Source organism: Manacus candei, unplaced genomic scaffold (assembly GCF_025592945.1).
Source record: "Manacus candei isolate 608988 ecotype Guabito, Panama unplaced genomic scaffold, ASM2559294v1 h1tg000060l, whole genome shotgun sequence".
In the NCBI taxonomy this organism is placed as follows: domain Eukaryota; kingdom Metazoa; phylum Chordata; class Aves; order Passeriformes; family Pipridae; genus Manacus; species Manacus candei.
This window is the reverse complement of record NW_026138108.1, coordinates 1,346,449-1,368,391: the sequence shown is the minus strand read 5'-3', so window position 1 is coordinate 1,368,391 and position 21,943 is coordinate 1,346,449. Positions and strand designations below refer to the sequence as shown.

Sequence of the window (21,943 nt, the reverse complement as noted above, 5' to 3'; positions counted from 1 at the left end):
CTGGCAACGAGCAAAAATATTGCAGAAAACTTCATTGTAGAGCAGGCATTTTACTTGGTCTAAATTGACCTACAAAAAAAAAAAGAAAGAAAATGGTGAGGTGGGACTAAATAAGCAAAATCTTTTTGGGAAAGGTCTAGGTTATTATAGATGCTTTGCTGGAGTTCAGAATCTCTAATGCTTTTTTTGCAATAATGAAGGGATTTTAAAATGAAGGAGGGAAAGCTCACAACAAACAGTGCATTTTTGAGCTAACTCAGGAGAGATTACACAATTTTTCCTGCAAGCACAATAAGTATAATTTTTGACTGTACTTGTGTGAGAAGAAGAGGTTTAGTGCCTCTTTAAAACTCAAGTGTGGCTGCTTAGTCAGTACTGGTTCCCCTCCCACATCCCCCCCCCTCCCCGCCTTCTCCTACTGCTGGGTAACTTTTGTTGCAATATGGGTGTGACTTTTGATGGAGCTCCCCCTCCCAGTTATGTCATTACTTCAGTTCCTTTGAATCTGAATAAAAAGTGCAGCAAACTTCAGACTCATTGACTGCGGGCTTAACAAGCGTCGGGGCTTTTCTTCTTCCTGCAGCTTGCAAGGATCTTTGGATTTTGCAAAACACTTCCAAGAAAACAATGGCCAACTTCTCCTTATGGGCAACTTTTGGATTATGTTTGTTGAAGCTTTGTCTAGCAGAAACACGTAAGTTTTTTATGAATGAAAACACTTATGAATGTTAAGTTTATGCTTCAGACAGCAAGTGCTTTTCTGCTAGATAGCTAACAGCTTTCTTGCATCTATATAGTTTTATTATTTTTGAGTGTTATTAGAGATGCTTTAGAACTGTACTCTCGGTTGTGCTGGTCTGTACAATCACAGAAAGCTGTGTATTGCTTGTAAAGGGCAATTCCAGATCTGTAAAAAGTAAATTGTAAATCATTAAAGTGAAGTTTAAGAACAGAACTACCTTAGGGAATTTGGAATGGCTCTGGTAAAGCTCATTTTGACAATGTGACTGCTGTTAACATACTTAGTTTGCTCTCCCAGCTCCGTTTCAGACTTTGGAGAAAAGGTGGGGAAGGGCAAAATGGGGGTGAACACCACCCCCCCCCAGCACACAACAACTGCATTCTTGAGTTTACAAGAGCTGAACCAACAGCTAATACATATTGAATTTGGACACAGCTGAACAGAAGCAAAACTGCAGCGATCTGTGACTAAAATGTGACGAGCTTTTATGCCAAACATGCTTGTTTCTGACTTTCTAAGGTTTCTTTAGAGCTGACTGATGAGATTTTGGAACAAAGGGGGTTAGAAGTGACCAAAAAATTCAGTTGTTTAACTTACTGTAGCTTGGTTATCTGCTTCAAATATTTGTATTTAAAAGTGAAATGTTAATACAGAGAAAAAAAAAAAAAATCTATGTCCAAAAGAACATGTTTTAGGGAAATGACCATACTTCTAACAGACTCTCACTGTGACTGTAAGTGCCTCAAGGCATTTTTGTGGTTAGGGATAACAATTGCACTTCTACATTATTTTTCTACTCGTCAATTCTAGGAGTTTAAAAAAATACATTTTTCATGTCCATTGTCACCCAAGGGCTATGTCTGTGTATGGTAACTATATATCTAATTTGTTTGAGCAGCAGTGGATACTTCTATAATGGTTGCAGCACTGGCGAGCTGTGAATGGGTGTGTCAGAGTGAAGAAGTTCCCAGTGCCTCTGTGATAGCTGAAGCACCCTCATTGCTGTTCATTCTAAAAGTGTGTGTCTGTTGTACCAAAATGTTCTTGCTAAGATCAGGTATATGGACAATGCCTTAAGAGCAAGGACAGGACTACTGTAGACAAATAAAGTATGTCAGAGATGTGTTTAAAACCTTGGCTTGGTCCAAGTCTGTGCACTATATAAGTATTTTAATTATTTGTTTACCAACTGCTCAACAGATTGTTAATTTACATGCTGCCTGGAATGTCCTAAAGAATCAGGGTCTGCACTGACTCTGGGAGTAATGCACTTTTACAGTGAGGCATAACAGAGAGCCCCATAATCTAGTCTTCAGCATAGTTAGAAAAAGTATGTCAAACAAAACACAAACCCCTGTGGGGTATATGTTTCTTTAATGGTTCAGTAAAGTATTAGACCATAGCTACAATATATTTCAGTTGGTATGAGCTACATTCCAGCATGACTTTGCAGTCAGTAAGGACTTCAAAACAGCAGTTGATGGTGGTGTTTTCTTTTTTAAGCCAGTGATTTTACTGTGTATCACAGACTAATGGTCACTGCTGTTGGGAAACTCCTGAATTGGAATTTTGATTCTTTTAGTACAGAATTTCATGAAATTAAAGAGGACCTGGTATTACTGCTAACATGATTACAAAAGGAAAAATCAGATACAGAGAAAGCTGAAAAACTTATTCATCCTGAGTTCTGTGCTGCTGTGACCATACTGTCACTGATACATGAGCCAGGTGTAGTCTTGGTGTTGGCATGACTTTTGTTTTCTAAGAAGTCTGAATCCAGGAGGATACAGATGCTGACATCTTGGTGAATGTTTGTGGGGCTCATTTTCTCCAGTGAGCACTACATATTTGTAAAAATGTTTCTCCCAAAATGTTCCTTGATTAACATAAAGCAAATCCTAGAATTTTGACCACCGAACTGGAAGAAACTGGAACAGAAGTAGTAGTAAAGATGAAATGGAAAAGAGGGAGAATGAGTCTATCACTGGGAGGGAGGAGCTTAGCTGTTAGCACTGGAGAGGTTGTCCAGGGTCCCATTACAAGGTAAGACTCTGAGGCAGGGCTGCTATAGCTGTCAGTCAGTCACAAAGGAGGAGACCTGCCTGCCTCTTGGTTTGTGTATCTATCCTGCAAATTTTTAAATAAAGCAGTTTGAAGAAGCTCTTTGTGCTAGTTTATTTTCACTCAGTCCTTACAGTGTGTATCTTGGCTATTTTCCCAAAGCTACAAAGTAACTAGACTTTATTAGCATTCACTTGAACTTTCCATCATTGTTTAGTGGAAGGGTTATATGGCTCTCCTTGAAATAACCTCACACACAGAGCCAACAAACTATGGCAGAGGATTGTCTTGCAGTCTTTGGAGAAATGTTTGATGATTCTTTAGTTACTGGTGTTCTTCACCACAATGAAGAGCCATTACCTTGAAAACAGGAAGTCAGAGAAAGGCCTTGTGAGGACAGATAGCATCATGGCATTGAGGAAGAACTTTTCTAAGTAAATGCTTTTAAAACCACTAGTAGCTCTAGCCAAGGTTAAACAAAATGTTCATCCTTACATGGCATATCTTTCTTTCCAGAACAGTTCCCATGACTTTTATAGGCCTGAGTTGAAGACAGTATGAATATTGCAGTTATTCATTTGTCACCTATACATGCATGAGGTTCTACTGCATCAAGAATGTGCCAGCAGGATGAGATGATGATAGACAGATAAACACCATGAGCTCATTACTGCTAAAATACTTGTTGAAAAGATGTGATTATTTTAGTTCTGAATGTAGTTGACTGGTAGTAAAATATGCTGTAGCAAAGCAGAGAAAAAACAGTGTAGAGCTTTTAAGAAGAAAATTAATCAGTCCAAGAATTTAAAAGTTTTTTGGAATTCCAAAGATGCTGTAAAAAGACTTCTCTATCTGCTTTCTGGTTTTCTTGCCTCATATTTCTGTTCAAGAATGAAGGGAAAAATGTTTGAAAATACAGCTGAGAAATAGAAGACGATATGACATGTATTCTGTTATTGGTAAATCATTGTTTGGTTTTGGTCTTTTTTTTTCCCCAAGAAAATGCTATGTGAGAGAGCAAATGAAGGAGTTCAGCAAAACTCTCCTGCTTTTTCCAGGACCAAGGTTAAATGTACATAGTTGCCTGTGAAATATAACTTCACAGAGAGGATAATCCTGAAACAAACATGATCCACCACAGTAATCTTGCCTACTTTGAAAACAATACAACACTGTACTGGAACAATTAATGGTGTTCAAAACACATCATATTTTAGCATCAGCTGGTATCTGAGAGCATGCTTATCAGATTTAATTTTTCAGCATTAAATTGAATTCTTAAACTAGAGAAGTTCAAACTTCCAAGTTGCTACCACGTAAAACTCACATCCTCAGTCTATTTTGCTCTTTGCCTTTACCTGTCAGGGTTTCTTTGTGATATACCTGGTGGTTTGGACCATTCTCGATGGGTTATCGATCACTGTAGGCGTGAAGCCAGTTTGGTGTAGCTGCCAGACATTTTCCAGACTAGACCAGAAGTCCCTCAGCTGTTAACACACAGTTGTCTCCCGCTCCCAGAGAGGTAATAATAATTTCAAAGCTATCAGACGCTGTAATTATCAGTGACCATTATGGGTGCTGCCAATAGTGGTGGCAGAGAGGATTGTGTCAGTCCTGACTGTTTATCTGTTTCCTCCCTGCTCAATCAGAAGCCTCCCCACAGTGCATCAGCAGTAATATCAGTAGCAGCTGGCTGTGATTTTCCTCCCTTGCCGCCGCTGCTGGAGCTGCCCCTGCCCAAGGGACGGCAGAGCAGCTCATCATATGAATGAGTTTGCAGGCGGTAATATGAAACGGCAACTGAGAGAAAGAGGGGTTTTCCTTGGAGAATCTTTCCAGTCAGACTGAAAGTTCAGCTAATTTCAATTTAAAGTTCAAGCCTCCGTGACTGTTTCCTGCCTAACGAAACCTGCAGTCATTTTTTGAGTCTGTGTCTTCAATTAAGAACATAATTGTACTCTCTTTTGTAAGCACTGGCTTTGGGACTTTCCAGTTCCTCTGTATGACAACACTGGCAACGTTATATAATCCAGCAATCTTATTTCAGTACAAAAATGTTCAATTCTCATACTGTGAAACAGAAAAACAGACAATCAAACAAACCAACCCAACAAAAATGACCAAAAGGAGTTGAAGAACCATCTGCAATTTTAGTAATTACTAACATGGAAGCACAAATATGGTATGCCAATTCAAAGTAAAAATCACAGGGAAGACCCAAATTTTACTTACATTTGGAGTTTGAAAAATACATTGCTTCGCTTTTTTCTCTTTTCTACTGATGACTGACCTAGCTCAGTAGGTAGAAGCTTTAAGAGACTGTGTTGCATCTTAAAAAAAAAAAGAAATAAAAGAAAAAGAAAAAAGTCAGACACACAGCAGCTGTAGTGACTTCCATCTCTCTTTCTGCTAATGATACTTACTGTTCCAAAAGCAATGTGAGACAGCTATAAAAGAGATTGCCAGGGTACAGACTGACAGCTGCCTAGGAAAAGGCATTAGCTTGCAATCATCAACTACACAATTAATGTCTGTTTTTCTAAATACCTACCTTCATAAATAAGATTTTGCCTCTGACAGAATATATAATAGTAAAAAAAAAGTTGCTGTGGCATAGCTTTTGTTAATTATGTATGTCTCACAGTGACAACATGTTAGCAAAACAGGTTCTCAGAAGTGTATTTCCCTAGGGGGCTTTTTTATTGTTATTTTTGTTAATGGATAGGTGTCTGTAAAGAAGCAGGGTGTGGTATGTGTGGGTAGTTGTAATGAATAGTTTCTTGCAGGATTCCCATACAGAAGTGAGAGGTTAACTGAAGCTCAGTTCTAACTGAAGTACATTCTATGGCCACCCAGAACCCTGTGGGCAGATGAGTTAGTTCAGTCCAGGCAGCAAGAAATTTGCTATCCAAACTGGGTCTAAAAGTCAAGAATCAGACTTAATTTGGCAGCCTCTCTGAGAGAACATATCTTGCCACCAGGGAGGCTTATCAGCAAGGGATTGGTATCCTGCATGCCAGAGCAGTGTGGCTGCAGCTGTTTTCGGAGAGCAGACAGAGCCCACATGTCTACTCAAAACAGACCAAGCAGGCTGGAAGATGCTCTTTCTACATGTAAGTGCAATAGTCCAACAGTTCTGTAGGGGAGATTGTGATGGTAGTGATTTACCTACTCTTTACCACCGGCCAACTCATATCTTACAGACAAGGTGAAGTGTCTCTATCACAGAATGAGGAGACTGAGGTATTGGTACAATATGTCACTGCTAAGGACAGCCAGGTCTTCCCAACTCCATCCCAGTGCTCTGGAAAAAACTTCTGCACAGGGAATACGGAGTAGTTAACTGGGCAGGTTCAAGGGAAAGTAGTATTTCCTAATTATGATTCATTAATAGTGAAGACACTGAGGGTGAGACCTAAACACGTATTACTGTTTTCTTCTCACTCACTTCCCTATTTTGGCTCCTTCTGCTTGATTAAGTGTCTTCCATCAGTTTAAGTGTCCTTTCTCTTTTCCGTCATTCACAAGGGCATGTAAGTGTAGGGAAAAAAAGCTTCCTTTTTCAATGAGTCTTCATATTTATAAATGTAGGGTTTTGTTCTCTGTTCCTATGGATCATTTATGCATAAATTTTATATATAGGAACACTTCATGGAAGTGAAATATTTTGTATTTTGTTTGAACCAATTTCTCCCATAGCAGCGCTGTAATAATCAGATATAACTTCCTTTATTGCTCTGACAGTTTTATCCTGTTTACTTGTGTGTTTGCTATCTATACACACAGTGAAGACTGGCAGCTATTTTCAGCTCAATAGCAAATGGTTCCTGTTAGACAACAGCAAATGCAAAGTAGAGTTTCCTTAGAAAGTTCTTATTCAAGGCTAGTCTTTTTATGATTATGGATGTTTGAAACTGTCTGGCAAATGAGAACTGACTTACATCCTTTGCCCTACTCTCAAACTTAACACTTCTTTTGGTTCAAGAACTTAAAAATCTGTTTAATAATTAACTGAAGAATGGTGCCTTAAATTTAGTCATGTTTCTCTACTGTTTGAACCAATACTTCCTAGGGATAAATATCAATTGTCTTCTTGACATTTTGGAGGTATTTGTACATAAAGGATTGATACTCTGGGAAAGCAAAATGCTGAGAGACATAAAATGACTTCGCAAGTCAGGGGAGGATCGAAGAATAGATCCACTGTCTCTAACCTGAAGGCGGGCCACCTATCTGGTCACAATGCCAGAAGGCCCTGTGGCCAGAACCTTACAAGTCCTGAGAAGCTTGAATATCAAGCACAGTATCACTGTGCAGCCATTATGTGTATCCAGGCGGTATCCAGGTATATCTTTCAAATGCCCACAATCTTCTTTTTAACAACTTTTTCTAGTTCTCACACCTGTTTACTGTTTTCCCCACTAATACATCTATGTCTCTCTGGTACATCTGACTGAAGCAGTCTAATAAATCTGATAGACTTTTGTCACCCTGTGTTTGTGATAGAAATTTGTATACATTTGATGCAGTAGAACTGCTCATCAGCTTAGGAATTCTTGAGCAAAATAAAATGTAACAACCACATTCTTCTTTCAAGAGACCGGTCTCAGAGATTTGAATGACAAGAAAATACTCATGCATGTTTTTATTTTTAGGTGGTTTAATTTCAACCTACTGTGCTGTGTGGCACACTGTAATTTTGTTCAACATCAGGCTAATAGGGCATGAGCATCCAGTAATTTTGGAAGATTGGTATGAAAAAAATAGCACTCTTATGTTGCACTAGTAAGAGTAACTTCATCTTCTTGTGAGGACCAAAAGCTCTTCTAGCACAGAAAATAAGAATACCCTTCTTGATATTGCATATTGAGCACTAAACTTTTAAACTCCTCTTTTCCAGAATGTAACAAAATGATTTTATAGCCCGCTGAGAAGAGATACTTTGTGGTTCTGGTTCATCAGTAAATGGGTTTTAGACAGGTGGCTATCCAATTAACAATCCTTGTATTAAAAGTAGTAACAGGCACACATTTTGAGCATGTGAGACACATTCCCATGGTGATTGCCTAGTTTCTTTCCTGCTTTTGTGGCTTGCCTCAGAAAACCCTGTATCCATTTGCTCATTGTTGTGGTGTAAAATGTTGCAGAGCTCTCCTACGAGTGTGTGTGATGATTTTTGTGTCTCCTAACATTTCTATTAAGTCAGTTCCATTCATTCTTTTTTTTTTTTTCTTATGGCTCTATTTCCTGGCTGCTTGCTGGGTGGGAAAAGATTACAGTAGTTTTGGTTTATTTTCTCAACATCTCTTTGACCTGCCAAGTCTCACACATTATCTAGCTGTGATACTGTTTGTGTTCACACTGAACAGAGCACAGCATTAAGTATTTTTTTAAAACAGTGAAGCAGGGGCAATTTTAGAGCATCATAGAAGGGTAAGATCAGCACAGTTATTTAGGTTTTTTTTTCAGGGAATGTCTAGGCCTAAGTGCTAGATAGTATTTTCTGTCTCTGCGGGTTCATGTGGATTAGAGAGAAACCCACTTGTCCAGTTTTCGAGGAGGAGGCATATCCTGTGACTTCGAGACTGTTAAGACCCATGACTGAATCTAAATTTGTTTTCTGTTAATGCCATGATGAGTGTATATTTTAATCCAGGTATTTCATATAACAAGTAGTTTGTATAACTTTATGGGGCTGGAGATCTTTTTGCTTCTCCTTTTATGTTTTTTTAACAACTACAATTACTTATATATATGTCAATGGGTACCAGAACTATTGTAAATTAGTGTAGAGTAAACAATATATTATATACAGAACAATGCAGGACTGGTAAAATGTTGCAATAGTGCTCTTAGAGATCAGTAGAATTTCTATCCAAGATTTTGTATTTGCAATGGATAAATTCTTTAATTAATCTCTTTTACAGAGCAAGGAGGAAAAAAAAATAAAAAAGCCTCTAACTGACTAGGCTACCCTTCAAAATAAAGTATAGACAATGTTATTTTCTTCAAATACTTCTATGCTGTCACAATCCTATTTAATAAATAAAGCATAGCCACAGCATTGAAAGTCTTGGACCCAGCAAGACTTAAATCCATTAATAACCTATAAAAGTGTTTATTGATAGCATCTACTTGATGATACACATCCACATCTTCAAAGCTCAAGGTGGGCATTAGTTACAAAACACAGTGGTCTCTCCTCAATATATCCTACAGCACCTTAAATATTCAAACATTTTGACTCCAAAGTATGTCTGAGATGTATTCCTTCTGTTTGTCACCTGCTGGATTCTTATGACTACTGTAGAAGAAGGACTTGAATTTTTCTTGAAACAGATTTGATATCATGCGCTTTCTCAATATATCACTTCAGAAATAGAGGGTTGTTTGACGAAATTTTGTTCTGTGTAGTGTTTCTTTTTCTTGCATTGCATGAAGTTCACATAAATATCACATGGTCTAGAGGGAACTGGTGCCTTATCTAGTGGGTTTCATCAACACATTCAGCACAGCTGGAATCAGGCTTAATGGGTTTAAATTACCACAGAACTTAAAACTTGAAGTATTATTTAACAGAGTAAAAACTATCGAGAAAGAAGTGACCTGACAAACATGTGGACAGCAGAAAATAATAATTAGTGATTTTTGGAGGCCATTGGAAGTCAGTGATTTTATCCCAACCTCACAGGTAGGGAAACAGAGAGAAAGCAATGTAACCGTAAACAGAACAATTTCTTCAAAGTCCCAGCGTGGTGTTTCATCAACAAGGTTTGTGCCTCTTTTGCTTCAATTTCAGAAAGCAGGTATGATTTCACATACAGGGTTATTTCAACTGAAAGAAGCATTATTACTAATCATAAGAAAAATGTCCTTGTGCAAATAATGTTCTGCTGGATCGGAAATGAACGAGAGCACAAAGGACCAGAGCCTTGTCTGAATGTTGTTGTCATAAAAACAGGAAACTCTTTCGTTACTGTTTGGCAATCCATCATTGAGTCTGGCTATGCAATCCTTACTTCAGCTGAACAGTCTGTGTAAGAAAATGTTCTTTATGAGTAAGAGCAAATATTTTCCTAAATTTTGAAATTCTTACAAACAATTTTTTTTCAGACTTGCACTGAATTTCTTAACAGTATCAGTCATCTCTCTGAGTTTATTACTCATAGTGCTCAGGTCATGCCGCTTTATCGACACCAGTCACCATTATATTACTGTTGACTCACAGCAGTTTCAAGGCAATGCATTAACACCTTTTTTCCACCCCTGAAGTGATACAAATATATCCACACTGATAGTCATGGCAACATGACTGATATGATCCTGTCTTCTGCTTTTTAACTTACTTGTTGGGTATCTTGAATTGATTTCTATACTGTGAGGTGTCCCAATATCTCCCATCTTTCCAGAGGAAGTAGTTTTAAGAGTCAGATGATTTAGCAGTTTCAGGCAATCATATAGCTAGATGTGTCTAAGACATACTTTTAGACTGTTCAAGAAAGACAAGTAAGATCTATGCACAATGACTAGTAGCAGATCATCCTGAAAAGTGGTTCCACATTTTGTCAGCTACTTCTGCTGTTTCTAAGAGATATGATAGAATCACAGAATGGTTTGTGTTGGAAGGGACCTAAAAGACGATCAGGTTTCAACCGCCCACCATGGGCAGGGATTCCACTCTTTAAATCACGTTGCTCAGGGCACCATCCAACCTGGTCTTGAACACTCCCAGGAATGGGGCATCCAGAGCTTCTCTAGGAAACCCATTCCAGTGCCTCACCACCCCCACAGTAAAGAACTTATTCCTAACATCTAATCTAAATCTTTCCTCTTTTACTTATAACTGTCCCCCCTTGTCCTATCACTCTCTGCCTGTGTGAAAAGTCTCTCTCTCTTTTATATAAACCCCCTTTAAGTACTGCAAGGCTGCAATGAGGCCTCCTCAGTGCCTTCTCTTCTCCAGGCTGAAGAACTCCAGCTCTCTCAGGCTCTCTTTGTAGGAGAGGTGCTCAAGCCCTCTCATCATTTTTGTGGCCTTCCTTTGGACTTTCTCCAACAGGTCCATGTGCTTCTCATGTTGGGGGCCCCAGAGTACTCCTGGTGGGGTCTCACTCACAGGGAGAGTAGAGGGGGAGAATCACCTCCCTCAACCTGCTAGCCACAACTGTTTGGGTGCAAACCAAGATACAACTGGCTTTCTTGTTTGCGAGCACACCCACTTGGCTCATATCTAGGTTTTCATTCAGGAGGAACCCCAAGTCCTTCTCATCAGGGCTGCTTTTAGTGAGTTGTTCACCCAGTCTGTACTGTTGTGTCCTGGACAGATGCTTTGTCTAGTGCACATGACAAACAACTTGATGAATTTTGTTTCAAATAAGTAATGCCTAACCCCGAGATTAGCTCAGTTGGTTGGAGCATCGTGCTAATACACCTAGGTTGTGGGTTTGATCTCTGTATGGGACATTCACCTAAGAGCTGGACTTGATGATCCTTGTGGGTCCCTTCCAACTCAGAATATTCTGTGAAGTAAGTAATACCCTTTGTGAGGGAAAAATATTGTGCTTTATTAATAATAAATTAGTAACTATAGGTTTTTCTGTTTATTAAGGTGGCATATTCCTGATTTGCTATTTAAATTGACTCTTGCTCAAAATGAAGCCAATCTCATAAAACTCACTGTACCTGAATTGAGGTCTACCATTTGCCATTCAAACATTGATTTAGTTCTGGATGTTTTGTGAAATCCAGCTATAGCTCATTAAGATAGAAGATTATTAGAATCAGCAAGCATCACAGCAAAAACACTGGCTTTCAAAATGATTCCAACACTTTTGGGAGACAATAATGTGTCACTATTCGAGGAGGATTGCACTGAAGTTGTAATGCATTGTCTTTATGTATCTCCACTGCCTAAATGTAGGACTTAATGAAGTATTTGAAATCACAGAATATCAAGACCACACTGCCAATGCTATTTTCTCATTCTTCCCTCAGACAAGTGAATTGTCACTGCCTCTCATGAATTGTTAAGTTTAAATAATCTTTAAAATAAATAGGAAAAATATATTAAACCAGATGCATATTATTGTTTCTACCATACTTGTGGTAGCATCAGCATTGCATACATACTAATGATAATTCCAAATTCTAGTTATTAAACATACCTTTTTACTAAAACAGTTATAAAAGATTCAAAACCAAGACTGTAAAAATTTTTGAATAAATTTAACTGCACATATAGCTTAGGGTACAAATAACCTGCATACATCTTAGGAAAGTTACTTGCTAGTCAAGCATTTTCAGTATAAATCTCAAGATTCTTGAAACTTTAGTATATGGATGGATAGAGTTATACAGAGTCCAGAAAACTGAAGCATTTTGCCACCAAAAATTGCAGGAGAAGTTGCCTGCTTGCTCAGGTATTCTGGTTACAGGCTGTGGGATCCCTGCCCTTCTGGTATGAGGGAAAAACCAGATGGGGTAGTGGGTGTAACAGTGTTGTCTTCCATCATCAGAAGGTTGCACTGATTTAAGACAGCATAAGAACTTTACCATTGACTTCTATAGATCATGTCTTACATTGTGAGGCATATTCTAACAGCCTTCCTCTTTTCAGTGTGCCTACCAGAGTAATGTTATCTTTGTTTCAACTGGCTAGCTTTCAGAGCTTTTGAAAAGATTCCTGAGGTTCTTTTCTTTCATTGGATAGGTGACAAAGTAGGGAATAGGCATAATGCCCTTTGAGCTCCAGGCTGGGGATCTGTCTGCTGAGAAACTCTCTTTGTCAACTGCTTTTATCCCAAATAACTAAATCAGTCGAACAATGAATATCAGGCTTCAATTATTATTCACCAGCCTTGTTTCATATGTGTTTCTTCACCTGGATTGCGGGGCATGGATCCAAATGATTCTCTTCACAGTCCTTGTTACTCAGCCTTTGGGGTTAGAATACTCATTGTACAGCCTGAAGCTCTCCTAGTATTGACAATGATGATTATGTTTTCATCATTTTGAGGGGGATATATCAGATAACTAACTGCAGACTATGATTTCACTGCCTGCAATTTTTCCCCTGAGGTGCTACACAGCTGTACCATGTTCTAGTGGAGTCTGAAAACTTTCAACTCCCTACTGAGTGAAACTATTACAAAAAGACTAATATTAATGTCATCAGCAAGGAAGTTTATCATAAGTGATGACACAGTATAGGCTCACTCAGGATGTTTACCAGAACAACAGTTGCCAAGCAGATAAAGTATGTTTGAAAGAGGCATTAGCAGAGTTTTTGCCTTCCTACAGCAACTGATAAAGAGTGAAGCATATTTCTTGTACTTTCTTGCATTTTGAGTGATTCTATGAATGCTTGATTTATAAATAGCACCACCCCCACTCGCATTTTCTTAAATTAGTAGCCAGGAGAGCTATCAATTAAGAAATTTAAGATTTTTGCCCATCAGTAAACAGATACAATGACTTTGGTAACCAGTTGGCAGATTCCTTGAGAACAACAATTTAGAAGGAGGTCAACAGCTTGAGCTTTGTCCCACACCCCATTTCCATTGTGCGCTTCCGGAAGTAATGCAGAAATGTAAGGAATACATGTTAACATTTGGTGGAGAAGGGAGAACCTTCTACTGCAGTGTATCCCTGTCTGGCCTCTGTGTGTACCTCCAGCCACATCTCTCTTCCTCAGTGAAGAAACCCACTTCAGCTGTCCACTTGGACCTCAAGGTTAGCAAGGCTGTCTCATGACTTTTTATGTAGTTAGCAGCACCCAGGAAAGTGAGGAAACTACACTCTTATTTGCTTTTTCGGACTGAGTCACTAGGTACTAAAATATAACTGTGTAGTAGAAATAGCTTAGGCACAACTTCAAAGGTAGGTCTGCTGTATACCTTTGGATCTGTGGAGAGTCATCTTCACTTTTTTGTCACCACACCCAACCACCAAGAATATGTTGTCTCTATTTGTAGGAGGAACTCCTTGCAAACATGCAGGTAAATTCCTTTTAAAGTGTTTTCCAGGACTTTACTGTCTATAATAAGCCAGGTGCATGGAGAATTTTCTTCTCTCAGAATATCAGCTATCTATTAGGGATATAGTTATGTGGGTTTTTTCTCTCCCATTAAAATTTTCAAGGCTTAGAACATTTTTCTATGCCAAACTGAAATGAAAATATGACATTTTAAAAAACTCTAGAGGGAAACTTTGGTCTAAGTTCCTTAAACCATCTATATGTATTGCAACCATGTAAGCATTTAAACTTAACTTTGTTAAATTGTTTCATTTTATTTTGTGTGAACTAATTATTTTAGTTTCAGAATGAAAGGCAGTTTCAAACCGAAAAGCAACCCCCTTATTTTGCTTTATTTCAGTATCCACAAGGGGTACTTTGAAAGCCAAAAATGTGTTTTATTCTCACTAAATCTGGAAATGTATTTCCTATAAATCATTGTAAGTTTCACAACTTGGCAATACTCCAAAGAAAGTATTTCATCAGACAAATCCCAAGAACCTGTAAAGACTTACTTTCACTGTCATTATTTGGAAGACCCTTGATTATGGTGTAGGTGGCCTATTTCCAGATTTGTTTATCTACTCTTTAGAGAATGGTGTTTGACAGAACAAGAATATTTTAACTGGGAGAACACAGAAACAGCACCCAGCCACACTAAATGATTACACATATTGCTTGATCCTTGACACTTTTTTGTTGGGATGGTAAAGGACTGCAGCTGCACAGACACAAGTTTGCTCAATTCACTTGGATCTTGCAGAATTTGACTTCTAAATTTTGATCAGTGTGTAATCATCCTGAGTCCTATTTTCCCAGCACAATTTTCCTTTCCTCATCAAGCCCTGAGGGATTCAAGTATAGGTGTGTTTTAATGATGTCGACACGTGCCTATTAGTGACTGTGGCTGGGATTAATGAATCATTTTGCATAACCTAGCAAACAGCTATCCAGCGGTTTTCATCACTGACTCGGGCTTTAGTCCAACTTCTGACATAGAGGCAAAAGTCTCTGTATCCTGTTACAGTTGCCTGGGCTGCGAATTCCTTGAATGAAGTTTTTTACTAACAGACTCTAAAAAAAGGTGGAATACTCAGCAAACAATAATGCCTTCCAGGCTCATGTGTATTGTAGTGCATTACCTAATCACTGAATGATACTTTTTATACATTTAATTTCTCACAGATGTCAAAATGGCAGTAATTGGGCTAACTTAGTGTATACGTTGACAAAATTTCTTGGATCTTGAAATGCCTCATGAATCCATCCCATATGAAATTTTGTATTCAGAGGGCATTTCCTCAAGTCAGAAGTAAAATATGCATTCTTATTTAGCCATGAAGTAGTTTTCCTGAGAAACAATTAAAAAAACAGGCATAACTGGAGATAGGTCTGAACTGAAAGATAAGATGTGGACTGTCCAGACCTCCTCAGATATTAGGAGTCATATGAACCAATTTCTGGATTTACCTGGAGTTACTAGGATTTTCTTTTAAACAGGTTTTCATCTGTTTCCAATATGTCACTTTCCTCTACTTCATTACTAACATGCATTTAAAGCAGGTGATAATATTCAAAATGTAGATATCAGTGCTAAGCTAGTGGTTGTTCCTGTTCAGGAGCATAAGATTAAATAATCTGTAATTGTAAGGACACATTTACCCATGTGTATCTGCCTGAAGCTTGAAATAAGTTTAATAAATTTAGAACTAAATTCTTATAATAAATGTAAATCCCATATTCTGTTAAAACAAACAAATGAAAACTATATCCACTGTGAAACCTCTAGTTCTGTCCCTGTTGTCAGCCCCAGTTTATCACATCCTGGTGACTTATCAATCATCTTGAACCGCAAACTGAAAAGGAAAATCCCCATGAAAACGGCACACTAACATTTCCTCGTTGCCATGCGATTCAGACTGCGGTTTTACCAAGAAGTCTGTTAACACGTATTCTTCCACACATTGTCGTTTCAGTGGGCAGGGTTTTTGCAAATCTTCCACTTCATTTGCTTTGATGTATCTCTGCAGTTGTTAAAATAACTTTTTTTTTTTTTAAATATAAGACATCATCCACCTTCAGAGTGAAACTCCAAGGTATCATCTTGAAAACAATGAAAAACACAGAGCAGTGCATGAAATATCCATACACCAAAAATCTTTATGGAAAATTAGCTCCAATGGGAAGAGTTGCATGAGTCAGTGTTACTCATTATGCATAAGGGTTGCAGAATCAGGGTGGAAATAGAAATTGCACCTGGTTTCTTCCTGTGACAGTTTCTAACAAGCCTCTTATATTAATAATCAGGGTGTAACTCACGCTTCCATGACAGGACAATGCTCTTTAGTATGCCTAAGATAATTCTATACCATCGGTGGGCTCTAGCTAGCAAATTGTCCGGGGAACTAAAGTGAGTGATTTTGGCTGACAAGTATTAATTGAACATGGTTTATCTTTGTGAATGGCAACAGCCAACAGAGAAAGGTTTGCATGCAGCTGCTTGGGACAGGGTATCAGAAATTCCAGAAAAGATGGAGAGAAATGGCCTATGTAGAAGCTAATGTTCTCCATGCCCATAACACTCATCACAGACTTAGGGGCATTCCATGACTTTGGATTGTGTCACACAGTCTCATGGTCTGGATGAGATAAATGATGATGACAATTCAGACATGTTTAGTACTTTTTGCTTTTTAAAGAGCTAGTATTAAACAGCTGTAGCAAATTATGTGGATGTCAGGGAAGGATCATGGCCTGTGAGCACCCAAAGCCAGACAGCTCTGAGAGGAGGCAGGAGGGAAGGTTTGGATGCTGTTGGGATGTCACTGAAAGTCCACTGTGAATCACTCCTTTAAGCTTCAAAATGGTTAAAGGGGTCAGTAATAGTTTGTTACTCAATTGTATTGCCTTGTCTCTCGAAACAGAGCAAAAATCCATCTTTTGTATAACTGTGTTAAAGCCAGTTAAGTAACATCAATAAAAAGTAATAGATTTGATCTTCCTGCACTATCGGAAAAGATAGAATATGCATTTAGATTTGGTTTTGGCAATCATGTTTCTTCCTTAACTCAAAATAAGTTTGTAAACCTCACCACGGGAAAAAGAATTTAGGGTATTAATTTGGTTTAGACTCCATCTTTTATTTTTGTTAAGTTTTCTATTGATATGATTAGAAGTTTTTTCATTACTTCAATTAAGGATCCTCATTGTCTGGATGAGGAGACTAGAAAGTAAAAATACTGTGCTACCAGACAGATCTGGGTTGCGTGCTCTGCATTTGTATTTTGACATTCTTAAAATGTGGTAATTACTGTCTTCAAAAACTAGATGTTGAATTTATGCAATTGCCTTAGACTGTGAAATATTGTGTGTGGTTTAGGTACTGTGATAGTCCTTTTTCTGTATTCACTTCTTCATGAACAGAGTGTCTATACTACAGCAATGGTACATTTTTAATAGTAGGCGTAGAAGATATCATCAAAGTGAAAACAAACATGCTGCCTCAGCATTACTTTAGGGCACAGTGCCAAGGAATTGGATGGCCTTAAACCCAGTTTTGAGAATTGGATTGCCACATTTTTGCCTGGGGTTTCCCGGACACCCACGTGATCTCTCATGCTGCATGAGCAAGGCTTCCTGAGAGCTTTGGCCCTCCTGTGTGGGCATGCAGTGCAATTGGGCAGCACATGTGCAATAAACCTGATACTTCTCAGAAGTGTCCTGGTGTGCAGTATGCGCTCTGTAGATCCAGGCTAAGCATTTCCATGAAAAATGTACACATGCATAGGCATGTAGCCTACAAGTAGTTCCATTAAGCCTATTTGTGTAAATAAGCCTAATTTTTTAAACTCTTGAAGTCTAAGGAATTGACTCTCGGAGGAATTCTGACTATTACTAAGTAGCTGGGTGTTAATGGAGCATATATTGTCATGTTTAAAACTATGAATGGGTTGAGGTTTGAAGACAGTTAAATGAACTCACTCTAAACAAAAGTGAACTTCACTTTGTGATTCAGTGACTATAGGATTAACTGCTATCAAATGCCACCCATCTGCTTTCACAGTTCTTCAGAAATTAGCCTAAAGTTATCAGAAAAGGTGTTGATGTTTCAAGCAAATCTGTCTCCAAGAACACTGAACCTGTTACTTTTAAGTAATCAAACAGAACTTTGTGATCTGATCCCCAAATATAATATTAAGTCTTGGACTTCACAGAATATGTTTCATGATTAACAAATTTCGGCCTGTTTTGTTCTACAGGGAAGAGAGAATCAAGAAGGAAAAACCAAAGAGAAGCCTTTTTCTTGTCTAGGTCATTTATGTTTAATACAGCTAATGACTGGACAACTTCCAAGATAATGTCGGTCTTTGAATATGAAACATTTGTAGCAAAAGTAGAAGTCACTTGCATGGCAGCTGCAAGAGCAGCTCCATCCCATAGGAGTAGCCAAGGAGTGGCAGAAGGGCCACATCCTTCTATGCAGAGCAGCTATTCGTTGTGCTGTTATAAGGAAATATCTATTGGGATCTACATCCTGTGGTTTGTTGACTACATCTGTGACACTGCACATATGTGGTGATGACTTTTCAGCATGTGGTGGTGTTCAGTCAGGACTGTGGCCACAGAAGGTCTCAAGTCCATCAACTATTCCCAGGACCAGTGCTGTGCACATCTGCATCTGGCATTTGTGGGGAGCACTGTCACAATTTCAGAATCACGTGTGGGAACTTGCTGAAACTAACCCCTGTTGCAGGACATTAAGTCCCCCAGGAAAGAGAAATGTATTTTTTAGTGTCCTCTGCCAAACAGGTTCCTCATTCTTGCCTTCAAAACCTCTTATGACATGTCTGTCATCAGAGAAATTTCTGCAGAACTATTTTTCCCTGGAAGAAGAAAACAACTATGTCAAACAAAAAAAGGCATTTTGAGAGAATGTTAGTCCTGCATAAATTTTACAAAGCTAAAAATTATGTGTTCTTGATTTTTTTAATAGCGTATGATAATACAAACACTAACAATTGTAATTAGCAAGGCTGTTAAACAGCTCTGCAATGTATATTGATTTTGTCTAAATTGAAATTTTTTTCTTCAGCCAAAATACTGAAGGGGGGGAGCTGGGGGGGGGAGGGAGCAGAGATACTTTGTACATTCTTTTTGGGGAAAGGCAATCCAAGTAACCATAATGGTTAATTTTGTTGCCTATGGTAAAAGTATTCAAGACTGGATGCACAGCTTTTGAGCTCCTTTGGTCAAGCAAACATCAATACTATCGGACTCTACCCAAGCTATGAATAATGATTGTCTTCTCATGCATCATACAGTCTGGGTTTAATCTGGTGTTTTATCTCCTTGATTGTTTCCTGTGAGCTCTGTAAAGGAATGTTCCGTGCAGTTTACACTTAGTAGATACACTGTACATAGAATAACGTCAGTTTGCCAATGAACAAAAGTAATTGAAGAAAGAGTGCATGCCTTATTTACTATCATTTGCTTTCACATCTATACTATAGAAGAAAATAGACTGTCAAGCAAGAATAACATTAGGAAAGTTACTTGTTCACATGTGTCAATGGAAATGTGTATGAATTGCATTTCAGGTCCTTCAGAAAAGCAGTTATTATTTGTCTTTTTTTTTTTTTTTCAAATAGATGGTACAAACACACCCTTTTGATATTTGGAGGAGACTAGTCTATTTTTCCCTTTCTTGCACATGGAACTTCCACTAAAAATAAGATAAAAATGAGTCATGCTCTTCTTCTCACTGGTAATAATAGGTTACTCCTATTAAGTGTGCTTTACTGTTGTCATTCTAGTCTGGAGTTGCAATTGCTTTTTTTCTCTAGAGGGAAAGGTGGGGCAAAAACAAAGTCAATTCACATTGCTTGGAAGTGTCCTGTTCTTCCCTGATTTTTCTCCATGCACATGATTGTTTTTATTTGTATTATTATTATTGGTAATATTATTATTATTAACTCTTTTTTTAGCTGCTTCTGTTAAAAAAGATGACAGATAATATTTATTTTTTCTCTCATTTTGTCGGTCACAAATTTTCCTGGATTATGCCATTTCCCCACTTGTTGCATTATGCAGGCAGTATTTTTCCAACAAAAAGATGAATGGAGGATGATCTCCTCCGAGCCTCTAGCCCTTATGCCTTTCATTAAGTGTCTCTAATAATTTGGATGAGGTGCTCCCCTCACTCAGGCTCTGCAAATACTGCTTGTTCAGGTTTGCCAGGCTTGTGGCCAGAAAATGAATTGTATTAACTGTATAAACTATTTTTTTTTAATTTTATCCTCATACATTTTGCCATTGAAATTTGCTTCTATGTGCAAGCCTTTATGGTATTATTAGGTTAAAATCCATCCAAGGTAACCTTTAACATTAAACGAACACTGCAGTACATGTTGAAACTCTGACATGAGTTGGCAGTAAGATGTTTGTGAGAGAGCATGAACTGAGCAGGAAGAAACCTTTCAAAATGGAGGGAAATATTGTCAGATGAATGAACAGGTGGCGAGAAATTAATTCATGTGAACTCTTATATAGCGTGTATTTGACACTTCTTTATCTGCCCCAGCAGGCTGAATATGAAGAGTTTAAAGATTATCTTTCAGGGAGTATTTAACAACATAATGTTGTTCTAGTCCAGACTTACTTAGTTTTTATCTCAGGTAGACCATGAATAGTTCTTATCTCAAGGAGATCATGAAAATCAAACCACTTTCTGCTTTTGTCTAGCACATAAAAGGAACATGTTACTTGAACTGGTTCTGAAACTGGGAATTGACATATAAATTCATACACTGTAAAGGGATCACAATAAGATAATTAAAGAACTTAATGATCACAAAACCTCTTGTTATACCCCATTTCATCTTCTAAAAAACCTGTTATGAATGAAATATTTTATTTTCAAGTACATCTGACTATTCACCTAGTTTTGCAGCAGTGTGGCTTCCAAGGTTTCACAAAGTGTATCGTCTGCACATTATTGTTAATGGAATGTTAAAAGTGCTAGATATCTCACAAAAACATGTTGTATTGCTATTTTTGGAAAGGCTGAAGATTTGGCTTGTGCCTCAGTGCAAAGAGGGGAAGTATGAAGAACGTGATTGAAAGTGGTAGTGCTTTTTCTGAATGAATTGTTAGCTGCTACTTCTTGGTGGTTTACATTGAAAATACTATACTTGAAAATAAACAATTTCCATGTCTTCAGCGAAGCATTAGGTCTAACAATTTGTAACACCTTTTTTTTTCTTTTTCTTTGATAACAGAATTCAATGTAAGCTGCAGATATGGAGGAGTTTTTCATGTTGAGAAAAATGGTCGCTACAGTCTCACACGACCTGAAGCAGTCAAACTCTGCAGAGCTCTCAATAGTACCTTGGCAACACTAGAACAACTGAAGAAAGCTCATGAACTTGGATTTGAAACTTGCAGGTAAAGAAATTCTTGAAAAAATAAGATACCATGACAAGTCAATCCATCCATGCTATAGTGTAATAATTATATTTGACTTCCTATAGCTGCTAAGATGGTCATAGCAGTTAGATGGTCATAGCAGTTAAATAAGTTATATTGTGTAATGAACAAAACATCTTTGTGCATGTGTATGTTTGTTCTGGGCCCAGTAATAAATAAGTTCTTGATGCGTATAGTTTTTACCACTTATCTTTTAAAAAATCATAACCTCTCACAGATAAAATCTAAAGGTTACAAAACATTGACAGTATAATAAACTAATCAGAAAGATGTTCCGATCATACTGTATCGCTGAGTAATGAGTAGGATAAGTATGTGAAAAGTAAGGACCTAACGTAAGGTCAAAGACTGAAGATGGTATATATGGTATATATGGTATACAAAACTCTGCACTGTTTCTTGTCAAGGAACAGTAAAAAGCAGCAAGTGGCATCATGAGGGATGAACTCTTGGCATCCCAACAAAAAAATAGCCACAGTATCAGTGCATCCTTATAATCTGTGAATGGAGAAGTTTCAGAAGACAGACATAGTAATTATTAAAAAACCCCAAACCACATTGTCAAGTGACTTAATTATCTTCTATAAGTAATGATGTAATACAACAAAATCTGTAACAAAAATCTCATCAAGATGAAATAT

At 37.9% G+C, this 21,943-nt stretch overlaps 1 protein-coding gene across 22 annotated transcripts in view; it reads left to right on the top strand.

The window, feature by feature from the left end:
• The first annotated feature begins 452 nt into the window (after positions 1-452).
• CD44 (CD44 molecule (Indian blood group)) overlaps positions 453-21,943 on the top strand; it is a 52,377-nt gene continuing 30,886 nt past the window's right edge. For 21 of the 22 annotated variants that reach the window (XM_051804124.1, XM_051804121.1, XM_051804115.1 and 18 more), the window contains exons 1-2: positions 453-694; positions 21,095-21,260. In XM_051804124.1, coding sequence (XP_051660084.1) covers positions 628-694; positions 21,095-21,260 — 233 coding nt within the window. In that variant the 5' untranslated portion in view covers positions 453-627. The remainder of the gene's footprint in view (positions 695-21,094; positions 21,261-21,943) is intronic. The other variant, XM_051804125.1, reaches the window with a different exon arrangement.